The sequence below is a fragment of the Indicator indicator genome, chromosome 29 (assembly GCF_027791375.1).
Source record: "Indicator indicator isolate 239-I01 chromosome 29, UM_Iind_1.1, whole genome shotgun sequence".
In the NCBI taxonomy this organism is placed as follows: Eukaryota; Metazoa; Chordata; class Aves; order Piciformes; family Indicatoridae; genus Indicator; species Indicator indicator.
In genome coordinates, this window is record NC_072038.1 from 7,831,850 (window position 1) to 7,855,049 (window position 23,200).

Below are 23,200 nucleotides of genomic sequence, written 5' to 3' on the forward strand. Positions count from 1 at the left end.
ACCCAGGCTCCAGGACCAAGCTCCCAAGGCTCAGCCATCCTAGGATCCCCCAGATCCCAAGTTGCTCATGACCCCACGGAGCAGGTCCCCGAGGTCCAGACTTACAGGAGCACAGGGACTAGGACTCTCCAGGCTCCCCGTGCCCCAAAAGCTCATGACGCCCAGATCCCAAGGCCCAGGAGCCTCAGGTACTCTCAGGATTCAGGTCCCAAGCGCCTGTGCCCCCAGGTCCCACAGACCAGGCCCCTAAGGTCCAGGCCACCAGGATCCCAGGGACCAGGATCCACCAGGCTCCCCATGCCTCAAAGACCCAGGATCCCCAGATCCCGCAGCCCTCAAGCAACTAATCCAAACCCAGATCCCAAGGCCCAGCCCTCCCAGAATCGCCCAGTTCCCAAGCCACTCATGTCCCCAAGGTCCAGAATCCCAGGCCCCTAGGCCCAGGTCTCCAGGCCTATGGAGGGGCCAGCATCTACAGCGAGGCGGAGGCTGGGCCCGGAACTTCAGCCCCGGCCTCAGGCCTCACCCGAGACTCTGGTCTCGTCCTTCCCCACCTCCAAGCTCCCCGTTACAAGGCCCTAGTCGCCCCCGTACCCCTGATCCCGGTCCCGGAGTCCCCGCTTCAAGCCGCCCCCTCGCTGCCGCCGCCGTTGTCAAACCCCCGCCCCGTTAGTGGGCGGGGAAATACAACTACCAATAGAAAGGGAGAGGCGGGGCAAAGGAAGTCACAGTGATTGGTTGAGGAGCCGAAAGGGGCGTGACAAAGGAAGGGGACGGGCGGGGCCTCTCCTATAAGGGCCATGGAGGGAACTATGGGGCAGGCTCAGCAGGGAAGTGGAGTGGGAGGGGGACCTGTGGGGCAGGGGCAGTTGTGGGGAAAGCTCTGGGGCAGGAGGAGCTCTGCGACAAGCCCAGTTGTGGACGGATGGGGGATCCGTAGGGCTGAGAGAGGTCTGGGACAGGCGGCAACAACGGCGCAGGAAGAAGTCACCAAGCTCCTAGACCCAAGGCTGGGGTTTATTGGTGGGTCCCAGCCCCACTGGGGTGATGACTTCTCTCACCTCAGCCCCACAGCTGCTGGAGCTGAGGGCAGAGGCAATGGGTAACCCCCAGGAGCAACCCTTGCTGTACTGGGGTCTCCAAACTGCCCCTCAGCTCCGCCTCCGTCACAGAGCTGGGGAGCAAGGGGTGCCAACAGCTATGGCATGCTGCTGGTGCCAGGAAATGGGGTCTTTTGGCAGCAAAGCCAGTGAGAGAGACATTACAACCTTAACAAAACCCTGGGCCCCGATACCACTTCACACCCCATGTCCCCTTGGCAGCCCCCCAGCACTCCCCTTGAGGTGCATGGGGCTTCCTGTTTGCTTTCCCACAGGGAAGCTGGGGTGGACTGGGACCTCTGCTGCTGGTATCTCCTACAGAGGAACCATGGCACAAGTCACAGCAAGGGACAGCAAAGGCCCCGCAGCCCCCAGGAGCCCAACAGCAGCTACATGTTGAGAAAGGCAAAGGCCGAGGGCTGTTGGCTGCCCTCTGTGTCCATCTGTCTGTCCTGGGGCTGGGACAGTGTCCGTGGCTCTTCTAGCAGAGAGTCCGAGCAGAGCACCGTGCCAGGCCGAGCCACTAGCTCCATACCAGCGAAGAGGGACAGGGTGTGGGAGGGTGTAGGTGTGCCCAGAGTGTCCCCTGCCAGCCTGCTCACCACCTCCTGCTCACAGGGACAGGCTGGCACCGCAGCACTGGGCTGCTCCTGGGTCTCCGCTTCCAGCCCTTGCTCCTCGCTGCAGGGTGAGGGAGGCACAGGGAGCGGGGCTGGGCTCAGTGGGATGAGGATGCTCTCTGCCAGGGCTGGGATGTCTGCCAGCAGGTCCCCAGGGCACCGGGCTGAGCCCATGGCCAGGGCGGAGGGGTCTGGTTTCTTTGGGGAAGGTTGGCCCCTGCAGAGAGCCTCAAACTGCCGCAGGATCTGGGAGGAGAAAAGTGGGACAGGTGGGAGTGGGGGTGGCATCAGGAAGGAAGCTCAGCCCTGGCACCTTTTCCGAGTGCTGGGCATCAACCCTGGTGTCCCCTCCCAAACCTCAGTTTCACCTCCTAAGAAGCATCATGCTCTGGGAGAGGTGGACAACTCCTGTCCCTCTGGGACATGCACAGGACCATTCCCAAGAGCTGGGTGACCCCAGAATTGGCAGGACAGTCCCTAGGAAGTCCCTAGCCCCAGGGAGAGGGAAATGGGGATGTTGTAGGAGTCACCTTGGTTGCTCGGTTGGCGACGGGGCCAGGGCTGCCTTGGCTGAGCTGCTGGAGGTGCTGCCGAGTCACAGCAAAGATCTGATCCAGGGAGAGCAAGTCAGAGCACATGAGTGAGGAGATGGCACACATGGACCTCTGCAGGGAGGAGAGTGCATCTGAGCCAGGCAGGCATCAAAACGCTGTACACCCTGTCACCCCAGAGCCCAGGGCGGGCACACACTGGCAGCACACTGGGCCTGCCCCATGCTCACCATGCGGACACTGTCAGTGGGGTCCTCCAGAGCCCGGCTGAGCAGCTCCAGCACCACCTCACAGTTCAGCAGCCCACACCTGGCCAAGAGGAAGGGGTTATGGCCGCACCAGCCCCGTGCAGGTGGGAGCAGCCCTCCTGCCTGGCAGTTTTGGCCCTGGAGATCTAGGCCAAGGCAGCCAGAGGAGTGAGAAGGGCTCAGGCTGCCCCACCAAGCCCCTGCAGCACTCCCTACCCAGTCCCACAGGGAACATCCACTCCACATCGAGCACTTACTCCTTGACGAAGTGCTGTGCTTCCTCCCTGGTGAGGAAGACCCTGGCACCGTGGGTCAGTGCTGACACCAGGTTCACCTCCCGCAGGCAGTCACCCAGGCTGTCGGTGTCCACCCTGCCCAGGGAGATGCCTTGGTGGGGACAGGGGCCGGCCCTGCTCCCTCCTGGGGTCCCAGAACAGACCCCACTGCCCTCCTGTGGGCAGGAACCCCTCCCAGATCACCTTCCCTGCTCAGGGCTGTGCCCACACACAAGGGCACCATTCCTGGAGGTGCAGGAAGCCCCTCCAAAGGTCCTGAGGTGGAAGGGGATCCCCCCACACCCCCATTCTCACCTCTCAGCCCCTTGGGGCAGCTCCCGGCTGGCCCTGGAGTGGCTGTCGCTGCCTGACCTGCTGCAGGAGTCCGAGGTGCGGCTCAGCTCACCGTGCCCCTGCGAGGAGTCCTGGGAGCTGTGCCCACTGTCTGCCTCCTCCCAGCCGCCCCCAGCCAGCCCTGGCTGGTGCCTCACTGCAGGAACAGCGAGATGCTGAGCCCCAGCACCTTCTGGGACTCCCCACTCAGCCCTGCCAGCAGCCATCGGCCACCTCAGCCTAGCAGAGGGGGGACCTGCCTCGGGTGCTGCGGGCCACAGTGGCTGCTGGTGGCTTCACCGCCCCAGGTGGGCTCCTGGCAGGGGAAGGAGCTCGCACAGGCTCATAGGAATCTTCCTGAAGCTCCCCGTGGTGAGGCTGGGGCCCCTCTGAGGAGGGGAGCACAGCATGGGCCACGGCCTCAGCTGCTCGCTGGATGGTGCTGAGCAGGGCTTCCCCGGTTGATGCTGAACAGAGGACAGGAGGTGAGTCAGGAGCTTTCTGGGGAGCCCAGCCCAGCTCCCCAACACCCCACGGGGTGTCATGATGGGATGGTAGGGACCTGCCAACAGAGAGAAACAGCCCTGGCAGGGACCCCTGGGCTGGGGCATCAGGGCAGTACCAAGCAGGGGACCCAGGTGTGGTGAGGGCAGAGCCAGGACTCACCAGGGCCGCTTTTCTCACCGCTGAAGCCGAATCCTTGCAAGGAGCTGCAGGGGCTGGGGCTGGAGCCCATGCCTGGGGGAGGCACAAGGCATGTTCAGGAGGAGCAGAGACATTTGGTGTGCCACTTCACTGCTCCTCCTCCCTCTTGCAAGTACAGGGAAGTGCCTGGAGCAACCAGGACAAGCTGGAACCAGGGCAGTGTCACTCACTCCACCAGACATGCTTCTCCCTTTGGCCAGAGCTGCAGGACATCCCCAGCAAGCAGTGCCAAGTGGGGCAGGGACAGCACCCAGGCATCATCACCAGGACTGGCAGCGTCCTGCCCTCAACCCCAACAGCCCCTCTGACCAGCAGACTCTTGGCACACCCACCCACAGCTCCAGCTGAAGGGATTGTCCTGACACTGCCAGCACAGCCCAGGGACAATGAGAGGGTTATGAGGGGCTTGCTCTTACCCGTGGGAGGCAGGGGACGGGCAGACAGCACGGCAGGCTGTGGGAGTGGTGTATCTGAAAAGAGAATACTGGCCAAGTCCTGCCAGGAGAGACAGAAAGTGTGGGGACAGAGTTGGGAAGCACTGGCCACCCTCACCAGGCCATGAAGCTGGGAGCTGGAGGGAAAAGTCGCCCTGACACTCCTGGCAGGATCCCAGCAGGCTGCTTGTAGGGGCTGGCACTCACCTGTGCAGCTGCTCGGACCTTCTGGTTCAAGCTGTTGCCATGGAGGGGATCTGGGGGCCCAGAGAACACTGCAAGGCATGAGATTGTGAGACCTGGAGAATAGCCAGTTCCCAGGCACAAGGCAGAGTGGGGCAAGACCCCAATGCTGGCCAGCACTCAGCCTCTGGAGCAGCCCTGGAGGCAGAAGCTGTCCTGGGCTTTCCCCACAGCCAGGCTGAGTTCTCCAGCACCACACAGGGCTGCTCCTCATTCTCCTTGCCCTGTTACCTGCTGCCTCCCGGATGAAGCAGGCATTCCTCTTCAGCTGCAGGATGAACTGGGGGGAGCCCTGGGTGCATGTGTGCAGCAGGATCTTCAGCACCTGAAGACAAAGGGCTCAGGCTGAGAAGACCAAGTTGTGGCTGCCCTGCCAGCCCCGGGTCCTGTGACAATGCCCATGCTCTTGCCCACCACCCTGGCCTTGGGGCTCTTCTGCAGCCTTTGGGGGAGCCCCGCAGCAGCCATCCCCTTTCAGCACCAACCACTTACCTTCAGCTTGACATGGCAGGAGTTGCTCTGCAGCCGGTTGAGGAGATATTCCAGCAGGCATTGGCTGCTGCCAGGTGACTCGTGGGAGATCTCTGGGGTGGGGGTTAGGGATCCTGCTCTCCCCACGGGGACCGTATCAGGGGGCAGAGCCTCGCTCCCTTCAGCTTCATCTGCCCCAGGGCCCTGCTCAGACCTAAAGGCCTGCCCCAGCCAGCCAGGCCCCGTGAGCCGGCCCCTGGATCCCTCCCCACTCCCCGCTGCCCCTCTGCACTCCCCAGAAGGATACTGGCGATCTCCTCAAACAGGTACCCGGGGCAGGGGACGTCGTCGTCCGCCGTGCCTCGGAGCAGCACCGGCAGCTGGAAAAGGAGGAGGGATGACGTGAGAGAAACTGGGCCTGCACCGGGGTCCAGCCCTACCCAGGACCGAGCCTCGCCCTCCTAGCCCAGCAAGGCCACTCTAGAAGCCCCGCACACTGCCCCAGTAAGCTCACACCGCTGCATTAACACCACAGCCCTCGAAACACCTGACGGCACGGCCCTGGTACAGGAGTGACAGGGCAGGGCAGGGCTGCCTTGGCAAGACCGCGAGGCCCCGACCTCGGACGGCACACGTGAAAGGTGCAGCTATGCCTTCACGGGTGGCAGCCCCCCGCCCCGAACCCGACCCGAACCGAACCCGGCCCGTACCCGGCTCAGGAAACTCAACCGGTCCCTCAGCGGCGCCGCCATGACACTGCCGGCACGACTGTGCCCGGCCCGAAAGCAGCTTCACGGCTCCACCCCCCATACGCTGCTGAGCACCAATGAGCTTGCCAGACACTGCGCCTTGGCCAGTCATCAGCGAGGAAGGGTGGATCTATGGGCGGAAGTGGCTCCCAAGAGTGAGGCCGGCAGCAACAGGGCGGGACACGGGAAGTAAACAACCTCATCTCTGCCAATCAGAGCTACCAGCAGCCAGGGACCAATCGCAAATGGCTAGGGAGGCGGGTACCAAATCCCCGCTTTCGGCAAGCCAACCCGAGAAGGCTGAGGGGACCTACCTTTCGCCATCACCCAATCACAAGCCAGTATAGTTTGATAGGCGTTCCGCTTCATGTATCGACGAACCAAAGGCGCGGGAGTCCCACCGACGCCCAATACGAGCGGGCGGAGTTTTGATGAGCGTGGCGAGCGACCAATGACGGTGGCTCCATGATGGCGGCGCTCAGGCCGTGAGGAGGCGGCGGCGATGTCGGGCCAGGGTGTCTGGCTGCGGGCACGGGCGCGGCTGCGGCGGTTCCCCGCCCTGCTGGCGGGCTGTGGGGAGCAGGTGGGGCTGGGCCGGGCCGGGCCGGGCCAGGGTGGGGATCGGCTCCGGGAGATGCCCGGCGAACTCTCTCCGGTTCCGTGTCGTTCCTTTCAGGTGGCTGCTTACGGCCGGTGCGTGGCGGCGGCGGCGGGCGGGACGGCGGAGCTGCGGCGGGACGCCTGCCTGGAGGAGTTCCGGGCGCTACGGGACTGCTTCAACCGGGCGGTAGGTCCCGGGAGTTGAGAGGAACGGTCCCGGCCACGGGGACCCCGAACTGAACTGCGATTCTTTGGCAGGCGAAGTCAACGCCAAAGTAATGGCGGGAACGGACCCGGAGCCCTTCACCCCGTGCACCGGCTTGGAGAAGCTTCGGACAAATAAAAAACTCTAAAATCCAAACCGATTTGTCCTTAAATTACAGAATAAAGAGCAGCAGGGAGGCTGGTGGCAGAGCCCCCAGCCCCGGGGGAAGAGCAGCCGAGGGATGAGTGGTCCCGAGCTGCCAAACAGTTACCGAGAACCCCACCCGCTCCCCGTCCTGGGCAGAGCAGCCTCATTGAATTGTTTTGGTTGCAGGAGACCCCTAAGGTCATCGAGTCTAACTATTAACCCAGCACTGCCAGCGCACCACTAAACCACATCCATCAGCACATCTACACAGCTTTGAAAAACCTCCAGAGAGAGGGACTCCACCACTGCCCTGGGCAGCTGGTTCCAGTGCTTCGCCACCCTCACAGTGAAGAGATTGTACCCAATATCCAATGTAAACCACCCTTGGCACTACTTCAGGCCGTTTCTTCTTGTTCCTCACACCCCCTGGGCTTTAACCTACACTTCATGGAGCTCTCTGCCACTCTCATCCAGCTGCAGTCTTACATTCAGCCCTGCTTGCAAGCTCCAGCTTTGCTCAACAGCAAAATGTCCTGCAGCAGCAGAAACCAAGGCAAGACACTGGCCCCAGTGTGTCAGGAGATCTGCAAACAGCTGGGCAGAGGGTGCTTGGGGAAGACAGCCCCCGTCTGAAGGTTCCTGCTCTGGTAGCAGGGCTGCTGCAGCTGCTTGATCCCCTGAATGTCAAATTAGACTTTTTTCTCCCCAAGGCAGGCCCTGTGTGCACAGACAGCCTCTCTTCCTCTTCCCTGGCAGCAGGGAGGAGCAAATCTCCAAGAAAGCACAAAATCCTCATTTCCTTCAGCTGCGTCATTCCCTGCGGGTAGGAGTGAAGCAGACACTGCTGCCTAGCCAGGAAGCTGTGACTGAGAAAGGCTTACAGATCTTTTTTGTTGTTGTTGTTTTTTCATTTAAAAGAAGGAGAATTCAGACCAAAATGCTTCAGCTTATTTTATTGACCAGCTCAAGTCTCCCCTCTGGTCTCCTGCCAAGCTCTAGGCCATGGGCAGAGGCAACACAGCTCCTGCTGGCTTTTCAGCCTGGCTTGGAGGTACCCACAGACTGTTCCCAGCAGCTGAGGAATGTCAGGAGCATCTTTGGTCCTTTGTGTTCACACACACAACTCAACACCAACAAACACAGACAGGTCTGACCCTCACCCTGCCTGGCAGAGCCCCAACCAGACCACAACAGGCTCAAAGGGCAGGAAGGGGCAGATCCAGCTGCTGCTCGCTTTGGAAAGGCTGCTTGATGCCACAGGGGACAAAGCCTCCCTGCTCCAGCCTTGGAGATGTGCTTCAGCAGCTGCTGCCATCCCTGCCCTGAGGGCCAGGGCTGTGGAGTGGCTCCAGGACTCCCAGCTGCATTGTTTGTGCTTTAGGACAGCGGAATGGAGAAGCTCATGGGGCAGTGCTGAGGGTTAAGGCCATGAGAGTAGTGCAGGTTGGTCCTCCTGAAGTATGTCCCAGTCCATGGCTGTCACCCCTGTGGCTCTGTGTCATTTTAATGGCAAATTAAGACAACAACATCCTTCGAGCAGCAGGCAGGCACACATCCCAGAGCGAGCAGAGCCAATGTGACAGCCCCATGTGTCCATACTGACCCACCCCTGGCTCTGCAGGTCCCCATCCGACACCAACTCAACGAGGAGCTTACTAAAGACACTTCATGGATATAAAAACCACCACAGTGATGAGGTCTGGAGCTGCAGGCTGGGAAGTTTCACCTGTTCTAAGTGAGAGCTTTGGGATTCTATTTCTTACATTCTCAAGTCAGGATGTGAAAATAAAAAATAAATTAAAAAACAAAACAAAACAAAACAAAAACCACACAAAAGGGATGAATCACTGTCTGGGAGCTCAAGACGAAGCGAGGCTCTCATGGGAGTTCTTCCCTTCCCCACTCGTAAAAATCCCTTTCCAGGGGTGGAGCAGGGACATCTCTGGGTGTCAACTACCGCCCAGGGGGGCTGGGAAGGACACAGGAACCAAACACGCTCCACCACGTTACAGAGAGAAGAGGTAGGTATGAGCCAAGCCCCCGAGCCCACCCTTCTAAGCCACGTTTCTTTTGTTCCCAAATTAGTCACCTCTTGCAGAAAAAAAAAAAAAAATCAAGCTGGTTTGAGAAAGGGGTGGGGGCAGTCTGCAGCTTCATAATGCACTTTGGACAGGAGAAGTCAAGCCTGAAAGCACAGATGAGAGCTGAGCATCCGGGGAGGGAGGCGAGAGCAAAGCTCTGTGTTATTGCTAGTGTGTGGCCAACCAAATGAAATCCCTGGGAGTAGAGGAGGCACAACAGCAGCCGTTGTGCCCGTTTAAGGCAGCTTTTCTACTGAACTAGGTTCCTAAACCACAACTATCTCCTACACATGCAAGACTAACAGCTCCCCTCTCAGGAGAAACACCAAAGCAATTGGCTAAGCCGGTCACAAGTCATGACTCAATGCTTCTCCAGAATAAAGCCCTTCCCAAGAGGTGTGATCCTGGTTCTGCCCTGTCCCACATCCCCAGGACTCTGCCTCAAAGCCCTGAACACACAGCCTAGGCACATTAACCAAGGGCAGCACCAAGGAAGCTCTTCCAAGCAGGCAGGGAAACCTCACGGAGGACCTTTTCAGTTCTGAAGGGGATAGCTGGATGGAGAAGGCAATTTGATATGAACTGGATGTTGAAAAAGGTCCTTGAAAAAGCTGGCCTGGCAGGGAACCAAGGTAGATGGCAACCTCTGAAAGACGGAGGACAGTGGGAGCTTTTCTTTCATGGCTGCCATCTCCTCAGCCACCTGCAAGGGAGGTGCTACCATCAGAGAAGCCCTGGATGGTGCTTACAGTTCGAGGGAGCTCCCGTGGGCCCAAGCACTGTGCTGCTGGCTTAGACCAACCACCGCCTGAGCAGCAGCAGCAGCCAAAAACCCAGCTGGCTAACGTGAACCTTCCCTCCGGAGCTCCTCAGCTCCACTGCCTGTGGCCAACACCCGCAGCCACCCACCGAGCACGACCACCCTGCTCACAGGCTGCCGTCCGCCTGCGTCATCTGCTTGATCTGCCGGCTGTGGACCACCTGCTGAGCCCCCTCCGCAACTTGGTTCAGCCTTGTCTCCAGAGCGCTCCGGAGGTCATTCACTTTCACATCTGGAAGGGGGTTCAGGCCAATGAGGACCTCTGCCCCCTGTGCAGCCTCCTCCTCCTCCTCGGGAGGCAGCAGGTCCCGTCTCCTCCGGCGCAGGTCCAGGTCCGCCTGCAGTTTCAGGTCCCGGTTCGGTTTGACGTCATGGTCATGCTTCTGGTTCCCCTGGGCAGCTGCTCCCTTTTGAGGCTTTTGGGCAGGAGCATTCTCAGGGCCTGGTTTCTTCTCAGCATCATTTGAGGCCACTCCATCCCCGTGCCTCTGCTTGCTCCGCTGGCCTCCCTGCAGGTCCTGAGCCACCTCCATCGCATTCTCCTGAGGAGCTTCCTCCTTTATCTCCCCTTTGGCAGCCAGGTCCTGCTGCCGCCTGCCAGCACCCTCAGCCACCTCCGCATCTGCTCCTCTGCGATGCTCCCGTAGGTGCTGCTCGCCCTCTGCCATGTTCCTTTTACTGGCGGAGTTCACTGCAGCTGCCGGGGCTTTGAGCTCCACCTGACTCGGTGCTTTGGCTTTAAGGTCTACTCCTGAGTCTCTTTCCAGGCTCCTTCCTGCTACTCCCTGAACTTTGGCAGCCCCCAGCTGTTCTCTTTGGATGGGAGCTGTAGCTGCTTCCACGTCTTTCAGGGAATTCTTCTTCTCGTGGACATCTCTTCCAGCTTTGGCTTCATGATCTCCTAAATCCTCCGCCAAGGGCTTCTCCAGGTGGTTTCTGGCTGCTGGAGCATGTTGGGCATCCCCGTGAAGGGGATCCTGGTTCTCGGCAGGATTTTCAGCAGCCCTGTCATTGTCCTGTGGCAGCATCTTCTGCTCCTTGGGAGGAACCCTGGGAATCTCATGCCTGTGCCCAGCCTCTCCCAGCTTTCCCACAGCTGCCCTGTGCTGCTCTGTGGAGTCAGCAGGCTGCCTGCCCAGGCCCTGGGCTGGCTGCTCCAACAGCTCCTTGCTGAGCGCCTTTGCAGCAACTTCGTGCTTGGCCCCAAGGCCCTCGTCCTCCTTGCTCCTGAAGAGAGGCACTGCAGGCTCCTGCTGTGCTTCTGCTGTGAAACCAAAATTTACATGTAAAAGGTTTCTCTTATGAGCGAGGGATTCCCTTCTCGTGCCACCGCATTCTGCACAGCAGCGATGGGCACGGGGCAGAACTAGGAGAGTCATCAGGGACGGAGTCATCCCTGCACAAAGGGACCAGGGATCCCCCACCTCACAGACCAGGGTCAGATGTGGGAATGGCTTTCACAGAGCTGACTTTGCCACATGCCAAAAGGACTTGGATCTCTCCCAGTCCCGTTTTGAATCACAGAATTATAAAATCATTTAGGTTGGAAAAGACCTCCAAGAACATCAAGTCCAATCGACAACCCAGCACTGCCAGGGTACCACTAAACCATGGCCCTCAACACAATATCCATGCAGCTTTTAAATCTCTCCAGGGATGAGAATTCCACCACTGCCCTGGGCAGCCTGTCCCAGGCCTTCACAACCATTTTGGGGAAGCAGTTGTTCCTAATGCCCAACATAAACCTCCTCTGGCACAACTTCAGGCCATTTCCTCCTGTCCTACTGCTTGTGCCCAGGAAGAAGAGACCAAGCCCCACCTGTCTCCAACCTCCTTTCAGGGAGTTGTAGAGAGCGAGGAAGTCTCCCATGAGCCTCCTGTTCTCCAAGCTGAATAATCCCAGTTCCCTCAGCAGCTCCTCCTAAGACATCCTCTAGACCCTACTGAAGCTGTTTGGAGCAGCAAACAGCCTGCAGAGAGGTCACACTCTTTAGTGATGTCCTTACCTTGCTTTGGCTTCTCTTCTCCTCCCTCCTCCTGCCTTTGTTGGTGGATCTCCTTGTGCTGTTCTTCAATCACAGCCAGCAGCTTTGCCTGCTGGTCAAGTAGCTGCTTATGCTGAACCTGCTGTTCTTTGATCACCTGCAGCAGCACAGCATGATCGAGCAGTTTTGCCTGCCCTGCTTCTAGAAAAAGAGAAAAAAAAAAAAACCACAACATTAAAAACCCATGACCCAAACCCCTCATTAACCACCTCTCATTGCTGGAGGGGCTTTCAACAGCAGGAAGGTGCTACTCTGCCAAAACTGCCCATTTGCCATGAGGGAGAGGACGCAGCATGGCTTTGCTGCTGGCACTGATGGTGGCTGTGATGGCACAGCTCCAGGGTGCCTGCACCGAGGATGGTGGCCAGAAACCTGGACATGATAACACAGGACACTGACCTCCCAAGATTGGTGTGGAAGGATCAAAACCTGCTCAGGGAGAAGGGCTATGAAGCAGAGGTACAGGGAAGCAGGTCTGCTGGAGTGCCAGTAGAGGAACGGATGAAGTGACTGCTCAGCACAGCAGCTGGAAGAGGACAGGACCAGCAGACGCTGGTCAAGAGCGATGGTCTTGGCTGCCCATACAGACCAGGCTGCCTGCAGTGCCTGGGGAAGTCCCAGTACTGCTGCAGCTCAGCTCTTAAGATAAGCCAGGCTTCTCAAACACAGATCATCCCTCTGAATACACTGCAGAGACTTCATCCCAGCTAAACTGAGCCTGGAAAGTCAATGTGCTGTCTTAGGAGGAGCTAGAAGAAGCCAGCGAAAGCACAGCACCCTCAGGGACCTACACAAACATCAACCCAGCACTGAGGTATGGATGCTAGGCTGGGTCTTTTCGGGGGTCAAGGCCTAGGCTACAGCCAGACTGATGAGAGGCTGCTGCTGACTCTCCTCTTGGCTCAGCCAAGTGAAGGTCTGGTGTGGGCCACAGCAGGAAGTCACCCAGCAAAACAACCCTGCTGAAGACTCTGGCTTTGGGCATGCTGAAAGGGCTGGGACCTTGGTGGTTTAACTGGCAGCAGCACCAGGTGGTTGGGCAGGTTGGAACCACAGCAGCACAGGAAGGCAACCCCACCTCCTACCGAGCTCAGCAACCACAACAAACCTGAGCTCCCCCTGCCACGTCAGAGGAGGAAATCCTGCCCACCAGCTCTTTGCTGCCACCCAGTCACAGCGACCACTCAGGGCCAGGCAGAAGTGACTCACATTGATTCACTCCCCACAAGCAACACCTCAACAGATCAAACACAAGTCCCAGGTCTGCATGGGAACCTTGCTGCCTCTTTTGCACCAGGATAGACAGCCCCACCACACCACATCATGCCTGGGGGTGGGGTATGACCCTGCGTGTCGCTAGCCTCCCTGCCAGCAAGCGGGCTCAAGGTGTTTCCAGACTGTTATGCCCCACAGGAAATAACGTCAGAATTAATAGCCTGGAAAATGCCATTTCAATGGAAAAGGGATGCTGCTGCCCAGGTCAATCCCTCTCCAGCAAACACCACCTCCCCCCCCAGCCCACTAATCACCTGCTAGGTGATTACAGAGAAATATTTCCAGTTCACATTGTGGTGCGATTAGCCAAGGGCCCCCTGGAATTCCCCTTCCACTCTTTTTAGAGAAGGAGGAATTTGGCCGTTTCAAGAGAGCCATTGACTTCTGGAGATCTGTTTATTTTTCGCACTTTGCTCAGAATAAACAATGCAAACAGAAGCCATTGCTGCTATCTCGCTCTCCGGGCCTGCCAGGTCCCCAGCTCGGCATGGGAATGTTTGGGCTGAGCGTGCAGCAGGCAGAGGTTTAGTGCCAAATCAAAGTGTTTCTCGCCGAGAGCTCTGCAAACAGCCCTATCTCCTGTGTTTGTGCAGCACACCTCTGCCACACAAACAAAGGGCCAGGCTATCTCCTGGCTCCTCCTTTGATCCCAGGGAAAGCCGATCCCAGCCGGTGCTTTGGCTGCATTTGAACAGCACTCTTCACAAAAACATCTTAAGCAGCGATGAAATGAAAGTACCTGAGCCCAGGGCAGCTACAGCTGCGGCACTCAACAACGGTCCCAGCAAGGCAACTGTTTGCAGGGAGCACCCAAGGAGCTGTGTGCCCTTCACCTTGCCCCCAAGATGCCTTTTCACCCTCCCCCAACCTCTGGGCACAAAGTTCAGCTCAGAGCAGAGAAGCAGAACAAGCCCAGAGCACCTTCAGTGACATCCTCATGGGAGAGCATCCCCAGCAAGTTCCACACAGAGCAAGATAGAAAACCCCATGGAAATACAGATCCCTTCTTCCTTGTCAAAGCATAAGGAGTCCTGAGAGTCCATGCCCACCAGCAGTTTTTACACTCAAGTCCCGTTGCAATATAGAATGGAAAGACAGCAATTAGAAAACCCAGATGTAACCACAAAAAGAAGGGTGGTGTGCTCCCCAGGAGCCATGGCCCATCACAGCAAGTGCCCATCACCTCTGGACCAGGACAGGGGCAAGGAGCTGGGGGACCTCTCCACACACAGGCTGTGAGCCTGAGCTCAGGCTCCAACCCTTCTCAGAAGGCAACAAACTCCCTTTGGGGAAGGGCTCACCACACAGCACCAACTTCATGGAAGGTGCAGATGGGGCTTTGCCACTGCTCCCCAGCACAGGTACGTTCCAACATCTCCCTGTGGTGCTACAGCCCAACTGCAGGGTGATGCCCACCCACTTCCCCACTCCAGCTCCTCCAGTTTTGCACCAGCCTAACAGCTTCGCTTTAGCCTCTCTCCTGCCGAGGCAGCACCGCGAAGCTGAGGAGCAGCTGGGTGCCAGCGTGACTCATGCCCTCGGCTGTGCTGCAGGCGTGAGCCCGCTGGAGACAGGACTAATTGCTGCCGCGGCAGAGGTGACTGCAGCCTGAAGCTATGCACCAGCAAGAGCCAAGAGCCGTGCTGGCTGGCACCAGGCTCCTGCAGAGAGAAATCCTGCACCCGCAGCCCAGCACCTTCCCCTCCCCACACACCCCAGGACCCAGGCTCACCCTCCAGCTTGCTCTCCACATTCTCCTGATGCTTCTCTTCGGTATTTTGGGCCTCCCTCGGCTCCAGCTGATCCGTTCTCTCCGGGAGGGGCAGCTCCTGCTTTTCACCTGTGGACAGACAAACGGATCAGCAGACCTTTGCAGTCAGTAAGGATGCTCCAGCAGCAGATGTTCTCTGAACTGACTCCATGCCGTTGTCGTCCCTGCCCGCCCGAGCCGGTGCAGTTTACATTCAACCCAACGACTGCAAGGGAAGTCATAAAAAAAAAAAAAAATATTTAACAATCTTATAGAGTGGTGGCAGCAAGCCAGCACTAACTACCTCAGCCAATTAAAATGCAAGAACAGTTCTAACTGGCTTTTAGATGGGCACTTAGCAATGTGTTACCTGTCAAGATCTCCTGGCTCCATGTCCCCAGTGATTCGGAGACGCACAGGAACAGCATGGCACCTGACATTTAGTGAGCTAGCAAACAACTGTTTGACAGATATTACAGTAGCTGTCAAAGCCACCAGATTCCTCCTTCTCCTCAACAGCTGCTGAAGGGGCTGTGCACGCTCACATGCTAATCTCGTGAAATTAAAAGGAAGCACTGGGATCTAGGTAGGAATAACCAAATTGCCCGGTCTCCGGAGGGAACTGCAGGCCAAGAGAGGAGAGTTTGCTCAGATGAGATGCTGTGGAGGGAGCTTACCAGGGTCAGCTTCCTTCTCCACAGCCTCCTCTGCTTTCCTGGGGAACTGGAGCTTTGCTTTCTCCCTGTCACCTGCAGCCTCAGCTTTCTTCTCACCGTCCGGCATGGCAGCTTGTGCCTTGGCTTCCCCCAGTTGTTTGTCTGGCTCCAGCTCTTTGTATGGCGGCCTGCCATCCTGCTGCACCAGCACCTCCAGGACGTGCTTTGGATTCCTAGCAGGCTCCTCAGTCCCTCCCCGCAGTTGGTTCCCAGCAATCACTTCCTTCCCCTGTTTCGGGCCAAGTGCCTCTTTCTGTGGATTCACTCCGGCTGGCTCCTCCAGCAGACGATCCTTGGCTCCCCCAGGCGCAGGCTTCTTCTCCTCGGATTCCTCCCGCTCCCGGCCCATGTCCACGACCACTTCATCATGTGGGACAGGCGGCTCATGGCGATGGGCTTCCCCCACGGGCAGGGCAATCCCTAGTGTGGATCACAGAGAAGGACAGAGAGCTGTTGGAGCAGGTCCAGAGGAGACCCCAAACATGATCTGAAGGCTGGAACCCCTCTGCTGTGAGGACAGCCTGAGAGAGTTGGGGTTGTTCAGCCTGGAGAAGAGCCATCTTGGGGCCTTTTAGTACTTAAAGGGGCTGTTGAGAAAGGTGGAGACAGACTTTTTAGCAGGGCTTGTTGTGATAGGACATGGGGAGATGGTTTTAAAGCAAAAGAGAGGGATTTGAACTAGAGAGAAGGAAGACATTTTTCAGAGTGAGGGTGCTGAGACACTTGCCCAAGTTGCCCGGAGGTGGTAGATGCCCCATCTCTGGAATTATTCTGGGTCAAGTTGGATGGGACTCTGAGCAACCTGCTCTAGTTGAAGATGTCCCTGATGACTGCAGGGGCTTGGACTAGGTAACTTGTAACAGTTCAACCCAAACCATTCTATAACAGACAGGAGTTGGGAGCCTGAGACTGATGGGAGCAAGTAGCAGGCAGCAGGTTCAAAGTACACCCAGCACTTTGCTCTGTTTCAGCCCTGCCTTTCCTTTCTTGTCAGGGGGCTGCATTCCTAATGAGCCTTGAGAGCATCAAACACTAAATTGCCTTTGGTCCATAAGGTAACAAGCAGAGATCTTCATCTGAAATAGTCCTCCCAGCTCCAAAGCTGGCAGCCTTACCCCTTACCTTGATCAGGACGGTCAAGCTGCACTTTCTCCTCCTGTTTTCCTCTCTCCTCCTCTCTCTTGGGTACCTCCATGGGCACCTTAATTTGCGGCTGCTCCATCTCCTTCTCTTCCAGCAGCTTCGGTTTGTCACGGCCATCCTCTGCCTGCTCCACTGCTGGCTTCTGGTCTGCAAAGGCAGGATGGTTAATTGCAGGAGGTTACGCACGGCTGCACCATCACTCCACCGGCAGGATCAAGGCAATTGCTTTGTCTGCCACAACCCCCTTCAGCAACACAAGCCCAGCAGCTATCTCCCCTCCAGCCTCACCACGCAGTGGATGGGGCTTCTGTTCCAGGGTCTCCTGTTTGTTTTCCCTACAGCGGCTTTTTATGGAGCTTGTTTTTATGGCAGAGAAGCCCAGGCCAGGCGGCGAGGCAGGGCTGGGATGGAGCTGGCTGCCGCTGCGAGCCCATGCCGGCAGATGGTAGCATCCTCCCAGCTCCCTGTGCTGGACCCCCCTGAGCACCAGCAGAAACTGAGGTGGGGTCCAGCTGCAGCTCCCCCCGTCACCCCCCCCGCACTGGCTGCGTGCTGCAAAGTGGCTCAAACCTCCTTTTATTTATTTTTGTGTTCTCCTTTCTGTGCTTTGAACGTTGCAAAGAGGACAGGCAGGAGGGTGGAGAGCTGCATGACCCTGCAGGAGGCAGGAAGGATTAAACAGGCATTAGAGGAAACTCCCAAGGGAGACAGGGGACTCCCCCAACTCTCCTGCAAGGAGGTGGGATGTTTCTGGAAAACACATCCCAGTCAGAGCAGTTACAGGGTTCAGCACTGGAGTAACCACGTGGAACTCGTGGCCCATCTCACAGGATGGGAACGGTCCCTTCCGACCCCAGGGTGGCAGAAGACAACCCACGCAGCTCAAACAGGGAGTGAACTCTTCCTTAGAAGAGGAGGAAATCTAATTGTTTCCCAGCACTGAAGTTGTTCTGCAGATTTATTTTTCCCACCCAGCAAACTCTGGGGAGGGTAAAAAAAAAAAAAAAAAAAATAATCTCTCTTCTGTAACCAAAAAAAAAAAAAGATATAAAATAATTCCCAACTCTTCCCCCCATTTGCCCTCCCCCACACAATTTCCTTTGGGGAATTAATTCTATAAACATCTTTCAATTTTCTCCTCCCCCTCTGCAGGGCTGGTGTGATTTATTACAAGATGAACTCATGGGAAAGAAGAGACTGCCACAACTTCAGCTGCGTGGGCCTTACCCAAGATTTGGGGGGGGGGGGGGGGAGAGAAGAGAAACAACAAAATAAGTACAAAATCCTGGCCCAGAGGGATCCATGCTAGGAGGACCCAACACTAATCCAGAAACCTGGACTCCCGAGCTCCCAGTTGAAGGGATGTGTGCTGGAGCTGGCCAGCTTTCCAAGTTCCTTTGGTTGGGGAATGATGGTGGGAGGGGAAAAGGCCTCAGATTTTCTGAGAAATTCAAGTCTAGTACCCAAGGGTCCTTCTCTCCATTGAGGGACTTCCCAGGGTTCAGCAAGTCAGGGCAGGACACTCCTCCTTTCAGGAGAAGGATAAAAAAAAAAAAAAAATGGGCTGCAGGAACCAGTGCCCAGCCCTGGATGGGGGCCCTGGGAAGCATGAGGCTGAGGCCAGGGAGGGGAGTGCTCGATATGGCTGCGGATGTTCCCAGCTAAATCCTGGCCTCATAGCAAAAAATTATTTACTGTATCGGAGGAAAAGTTTGTCATTAATTGCTTCATGAAGGCGGGAGATGGCTGCACTTGGAGAAGACTGCAGCACATCTGAAACCAGAGGATCCAGAGAACGGCAATGTGGGCAGAGCAGTTCCCACGGCAGAAGGGAAGGACAACCTAGAAGGGAAGGACAGACCCTAGGCAGCCGTGCAGCGAGATGATGTTCAAGAGGGGAAATATAAAAGGAAGAGTGGGAGAAGCTTTCCATGCAAGTGGGAAACAGGGAGTTAAAACGACAACTACCACAGCAAGGTTTAGCCAGAGGAGGCTGCAGCAGGTGAAACCCCTCAGAACACAAGCAAGGGGGCTGGGGAAGGCCCCACCACTGGGAGAAGCATCCATCATAAATCCAGCAGCTGAGGCATGCGCTGCAAACAATGCAAGGAAAAGACCAAAACACAAACAAAACACAAACCAAAAAAAAGAAAAAAAAAAAGCCTCCACGCCATAATAAGACAAAAGTTGCCTCTGAGCCGTCATTTGCTCAGCAGGAAACAAAATTAACTTCATCATCAGGGCGTGAATTAACGACCTCTCACGCTGCATGGAAATCTATACGGGGTTGTATGTGGTTTGCAGAGCAGAGTCTTGCTCAGGATGTGTAATAATCGCTCGAGCTGTCTAGTCGCCCTCCAGGTCCCTTCGGAGAGCGTTACAGTAATGCTGCGCCTCTTAATGTTTTATGAGCGGCGTTGGACTTTACAGGCAAGGGCTGCAAGGCTGTAAAAGCTTTTTGGCTGACGACAAGAGGACCTGCGTGTTAGGCAGCACCAGGAGGGGGGTTGGCTTTGCCTTGGTGGGTCCTGCCGAGCTGCCCCAGCTCGTGAGGCTCGGCAGCAGCTCCACTCACACTTGGCGCGGGGCGGCGGAGGAGAGCCAGGGCTCTCTGCAACTGATTTGTGTGTGTGCGTGCGCGCGTGTGTCTGTTGTGGTTTGCCAACAGCCTCTCCGAGCTGCAATAAAATTTCATGATTAGCAACCTAAAAGCTTCCCTTCCCCCCACCGCCCAGGCTCCCCGCTCCTGGTTTGGATAGCAGCAGTGGTCCTGGAAAGGTATTCAATCCCCCCTCACATGGTTCTCCTATCATGCTGGCCCACCACAGCAATGACCATGGCCAAACACGGTGTCCACACACCCTGCTCTTGGCCAAGGCAGTAAGACAAGCCCTGCTATGCTCCCCTGCTGCTGCACCAATGGGAATACAGCAAACTTGCCCAGGGACAGTGCGGGGAGCTCACAGACAAACCACCCTCTCTGTAACACTGAGCAGTGCTCAAAGCATCAGACCAGGGCTGACAAGAAACACGAGATCAGGATCCAGCTCCAGACTCATTTCAGCGCAACAGAACAGGATCCACGAGCTCGTGCTAAGGAAAACGAAGCAGAAGGATGGGGGCAAACGGGTGCCCTCAAACATGCCAAGCAGGGACAAGCTGTCCCTGGGGAGCCCCATGCGGCCCCCCGGCCCCAGCTGTGCCTCCAGGACTGCTCCCCACCCCTCCCCAAATCCCCGCCCGAAACGGTGACAGATTTCACAAGGTTATCGAATGGCATCACTGAAATTAGTTCACAGTTGTCTCCTGACGCACCAGCAGTAAAAACGAACCCAAATTACAAGAGGCTGATAGTTCCTTTTCTGTGTCACAGGCACTATTAAAAGCTCGCTCGCACAAAGCACCAGGGAGAGCTGCAGCAGAGTCAAGCTGTTCCTGCCGCGATTAGGAGCCGTGGATAATCCACGTCTCACACATGTTCGGGGCTGCTCTGGCTAATAACACCGGCAGGGGACACAGCCTGCGGCCAAGGCAGGTCTCCTTTTTGGGGGGCAAACAAGCAGGGATGGAGGAGCTGTTGGCATCGTGCCCCGCGGGCAGCCAAGAAGCCAGCCGCAGAGCTAAGTTTCTCCCAAGCCCACATAACACAGCCCATGACACCCAGGAGGACACACATGGGATGGATGGATGGATGGAAAAGGGTCCCCGGCATGGGGGCTGCCCGGAGCAGCAGGGCAAGGGCGATCTTGCACAAGGAGACTCAATCAGGTCTTTGTTACCCCACGTTGCACAACACCAGGGAGAGAAAAAGAAGCAGCAACGATCAAGTAAGGAGCTGAAAAATATTACAAAATCTTAATCCACCCCATGAGACCCTCTAGGGTGCTTTCAAATACAGAGAGAAATTGCCTAATTAGCTTTTTTTTTTCCTTTCTTTCTTCCCCCCCCTACTTTTTTTTTTAACTGGATAATTGCCTTCATGAGCTTTCACAGGCAGCTTAGCAACCTTTTAACATCCGCGCGCGCGCCGCGTGGAGCAGCGGAACGTTTCTGAAAGGGGTTTTATACCTTTCCAGAAGAGCTGCTGACAGTAAACCTCAAGCAATACAGGCAAGGGGCTGTAATGGGCACTTGGGTGTCGTTAGTAAAAACACTATTCAGAGTTCGCTGGTCAATACGTGTGCACATAAAAGGGCAATGTTCTAATATTCATAATCCCAGGGCCCACAGGGCAGGGTTTTAATGAAAGTCTGTACAGTTCTGGTCTCCGAAACATCAAAGAGGCCAATAAAACTCCTCTCACATGCTGACAGGCAAAAGTCAGACGGTGAAGGCAGGGCTGGGAAAAGGCCCCATGCACCACCACCACCCCCCCTCTTGGGTCTGCCTTGGCCAGGCAGCTCCCAGCTTAGGTGGAGTGGAAAAAGGGGGAATGGAGACTCCCTCTGCCCAGGGAAGGGGCTGAGCACCCAGCGTTGGTGCCCAGGGAGAAGCTGTGTGCTCCTGCTAAAGCCCTGTGCGAGGAATACGAACCAGATGTGCCCTCAGCCAGGTGATGTGGGGCAGCCCGCATCCTGTGCGCCCCTCCAATGACAGGATGCAGCTGCTGTGGTGTTTTCCAGGCTGCAGGCTCCTGCCCCTGCAAAACAAGCTGGGCGAAGATGAGGGGGGAGACAAGCCGGGGGGAAGAAGGGCACTATTTAACGCTTCTCATTGCTAGTCAAGCCGACATCCTGCACAGGCACAGGGAGGCACAGATCCAAGGTTCACAGAAGCAGCTCTGCCGGGGCAGCCCCACATCCACCAGCCGCTGTGCGAGGTCACAGAAGCACCAAATCCCAGCATGCTGGGGGTTGGAAAGGATCTCTGGAGATCATCCAGTCCAACCTCCTGCTAAAGCAGTCACCCAGAACAGGCTGCCCAGGATCGCATACAGGCGGGTTTGGAATCTCTCCAGAGAAGGAGACTCCATAAGCTCTCTGGGCAGTCTGCTCCAGGGCTACAGTATCCTCACAGGAAAGAAGTTTTTCCTCATATTCAGATGGAACCTTCTGGGTTCCAGTTTGTGCCTACCACCCTGGTTGTGTTGCTGGGCACCACAGTAAAGAGTCTGGCTCCATTCTCTTGACCTTTGTCCTTTAGCTATTGATCAGCATCGATGAGATCCCCTCTCATCTTATCTTCTCAAAGCTAAACAGCCCCAGCTCTCTCAGCCTTTCCTCACTGGAGAGATGCTCCAGTCCCCTCAACGTCTTTATAGCCTCTGTTGGACTCTCTCCAGTAGTTTCCTGTCTCTCTTGAACTTGGGAGTCCCACAACTAGACACAATGCTCCAGATGTAGCCTCACTGGGGCAGAGTGGAGGGGAGGAAAACCTCCCTCGACCTTCTGAACACACTCTTCCTAATGCACCATAACAGGAAATCCTTGGTCCCACTTCCTCTGCCCAGCTCCATCTCCCTTCCTTCTCCCATGGAATGGAGCATCCAGGCCAGGCTCCACTCCCCGGGCCAGATCTAGCAGCATTCTGCTACAAAGGAACCACGCTGGACCTGGTGGGCAGCTCAGCTTTTCCTGGGCAGATGTGTGTGAGGGGCTGCACAGCTCCTCCCTGGGAAGTTTACAAACCAAGAGCAGTAAAACAGCCTTCCTCCCAGGCAGGATTGTTTCACCCAGCAGCAAGTACCAGGCAATAAGGGCTAATGCTGACAAGCTGCGGGCACACACAGTGGGTACAGGAGGGCGACCAAGGAGTCGCTGTGCCAGGCGGTGATTAGAGGCAGGCATCCTGCTCTGCCACTCCAGTTCAAGCCGAGAAGCAGCAGACAAGAGAATCAGCAAACTCCAGCGGACACCATCTTTTATGGGACTATGTTATTTTCCCAGTCACAGGGACACGTGTCATTAGCAGCTCCTCCTGAAAGAAGCAGCTGTTCTTTGGCCATTACTGCTCCAAAATTAACCAAGATGGAAGAATTCAATTGCATCCCTACGCCCGGCCCTGCTGAGTGTGCTTGATGGAGGGATCAAGAGCATCTTTTGATCAGAGTTCATGGGCATCCCAGCGTCCGAAGAAGGGTGAACCCAAGAGCAAAATGCCTAAAACCCCACCACTGCCAGGGATGGAGCAACCCCAGAGTGAATGTTATCAACGGCAGCACCGGTGTCTCGGAGATGCTCAAAGCTGCTCGGCAGGAACACAGCCAGCAGGGAGGATAATCTGCAGAAGACGCAGCCCCTTTCTCCCTTCCGTTCTCAGTCTCTGTGAGGATATTTCAAGGCCCCCCAAAAGAATTAAAAAAAAAAAAAAAAAAAAGGAGGGGGGGTGCAGGAGCAGAACCAAAGGAAAATAAAATAAAGGAACAGGACACAGGCAGAGATGAGGGGCAGCCCGGGGTCAGGCGACACCTGCTAGCGATGGCCTTGTGCAGCAAGCCTGCAGCTGGGGAAGGGAGGGATCAGCCATAATTCCATCAACAGCCACAGTAAACAAATAATAAATAACAGGAACCAGTAAACAAAGCTGAGGCATAATCACAGCCTTTGTCAGAGCTAAAACCCAATCCAAATTTATATCTTCACAACCCCCCCCCCCAAAAAAAAAAAAAAAAGTCAGCGCCCATAAATTTACATACCTTGGAGTGCAATGAATGGCTCCTTATTGGAAGGGCGGACAATGAGCTGGCAGAG

At 56.5% G+C, this 23,200-nt stretch overlaps 2 protein-coding genes across 2 annotated transcripts in view; both read right to left on the minus strand.

Moving 5' to 3' along the window:
- Positions 1 to 1,489: 1,489 nt before the first annotated feature.
- TEPSIN (TEPSIN adaptor related protein complex 4 accessory protein) lies at positions 1,490 to 5,732 on the minus strand. The gene is made up of 13 exons (XM_054393897.1): positions 5,691 to 5,732; positions 5,288 to 5,360; positions 5,002 to 5,093; positions 4,741 to 4,834; positions 4,474 to 4,541; positions 4,249 to 4,327; positions 3,794 to 3,865; positions 3,388 to 3,594; positions 3,110 to 3,284; positions 2,777 to 2,890; positions 2,502 to 2,580; positions 2,251 to 2,385; positions 1,490 to 1,966 (listed from the first exon to the last, which is right to left on the minus strand). The coding sequence occupies exons 1-13, from the start codon at positions 5,730 to 5,732 to the stop codon at positions 1,490 to 1,492; spliced, it is 1,707 nt and encodes a 568-aa protein (XP_054249872.1).
- Positions 5,733 to 9,689: 3,957 nt separating this feature from the next.
- Positions 9,690 to 23,200, minus strand: part of SLC38A10 (solute carrier family 38 member 10) — a 38,283-nt gene continuing 24,772 nt past the window's right edge. Inside the window, exons 13-17 of the mRNA XM_054394073.1 lie at positions 16,491 to 16,658; positions 15,330 to 15,788; positions 14,635 to 14,742; positions 11,589 to 11,768; positions 9,690 to 10,846 (exon numbers count right to left, since the gene is read on the minus strand). Of these exons, the coding sequence (XP_054250048.1) occupies positions 9,690 to 10,846; positions 11,589 to 11,768; positions 14,635 to 14,742; positions 15,330 to 15,788; positions 16,491 to 16,658 (2,072 nt within the window). The remainder of the gene's footprint in view (positions 10,847 to 11,588; positions 11,769 to 14,634; positions 14,743 to 15,329; positions 15,789 to 16,490; positions 16,659 to 23,200) is intronic.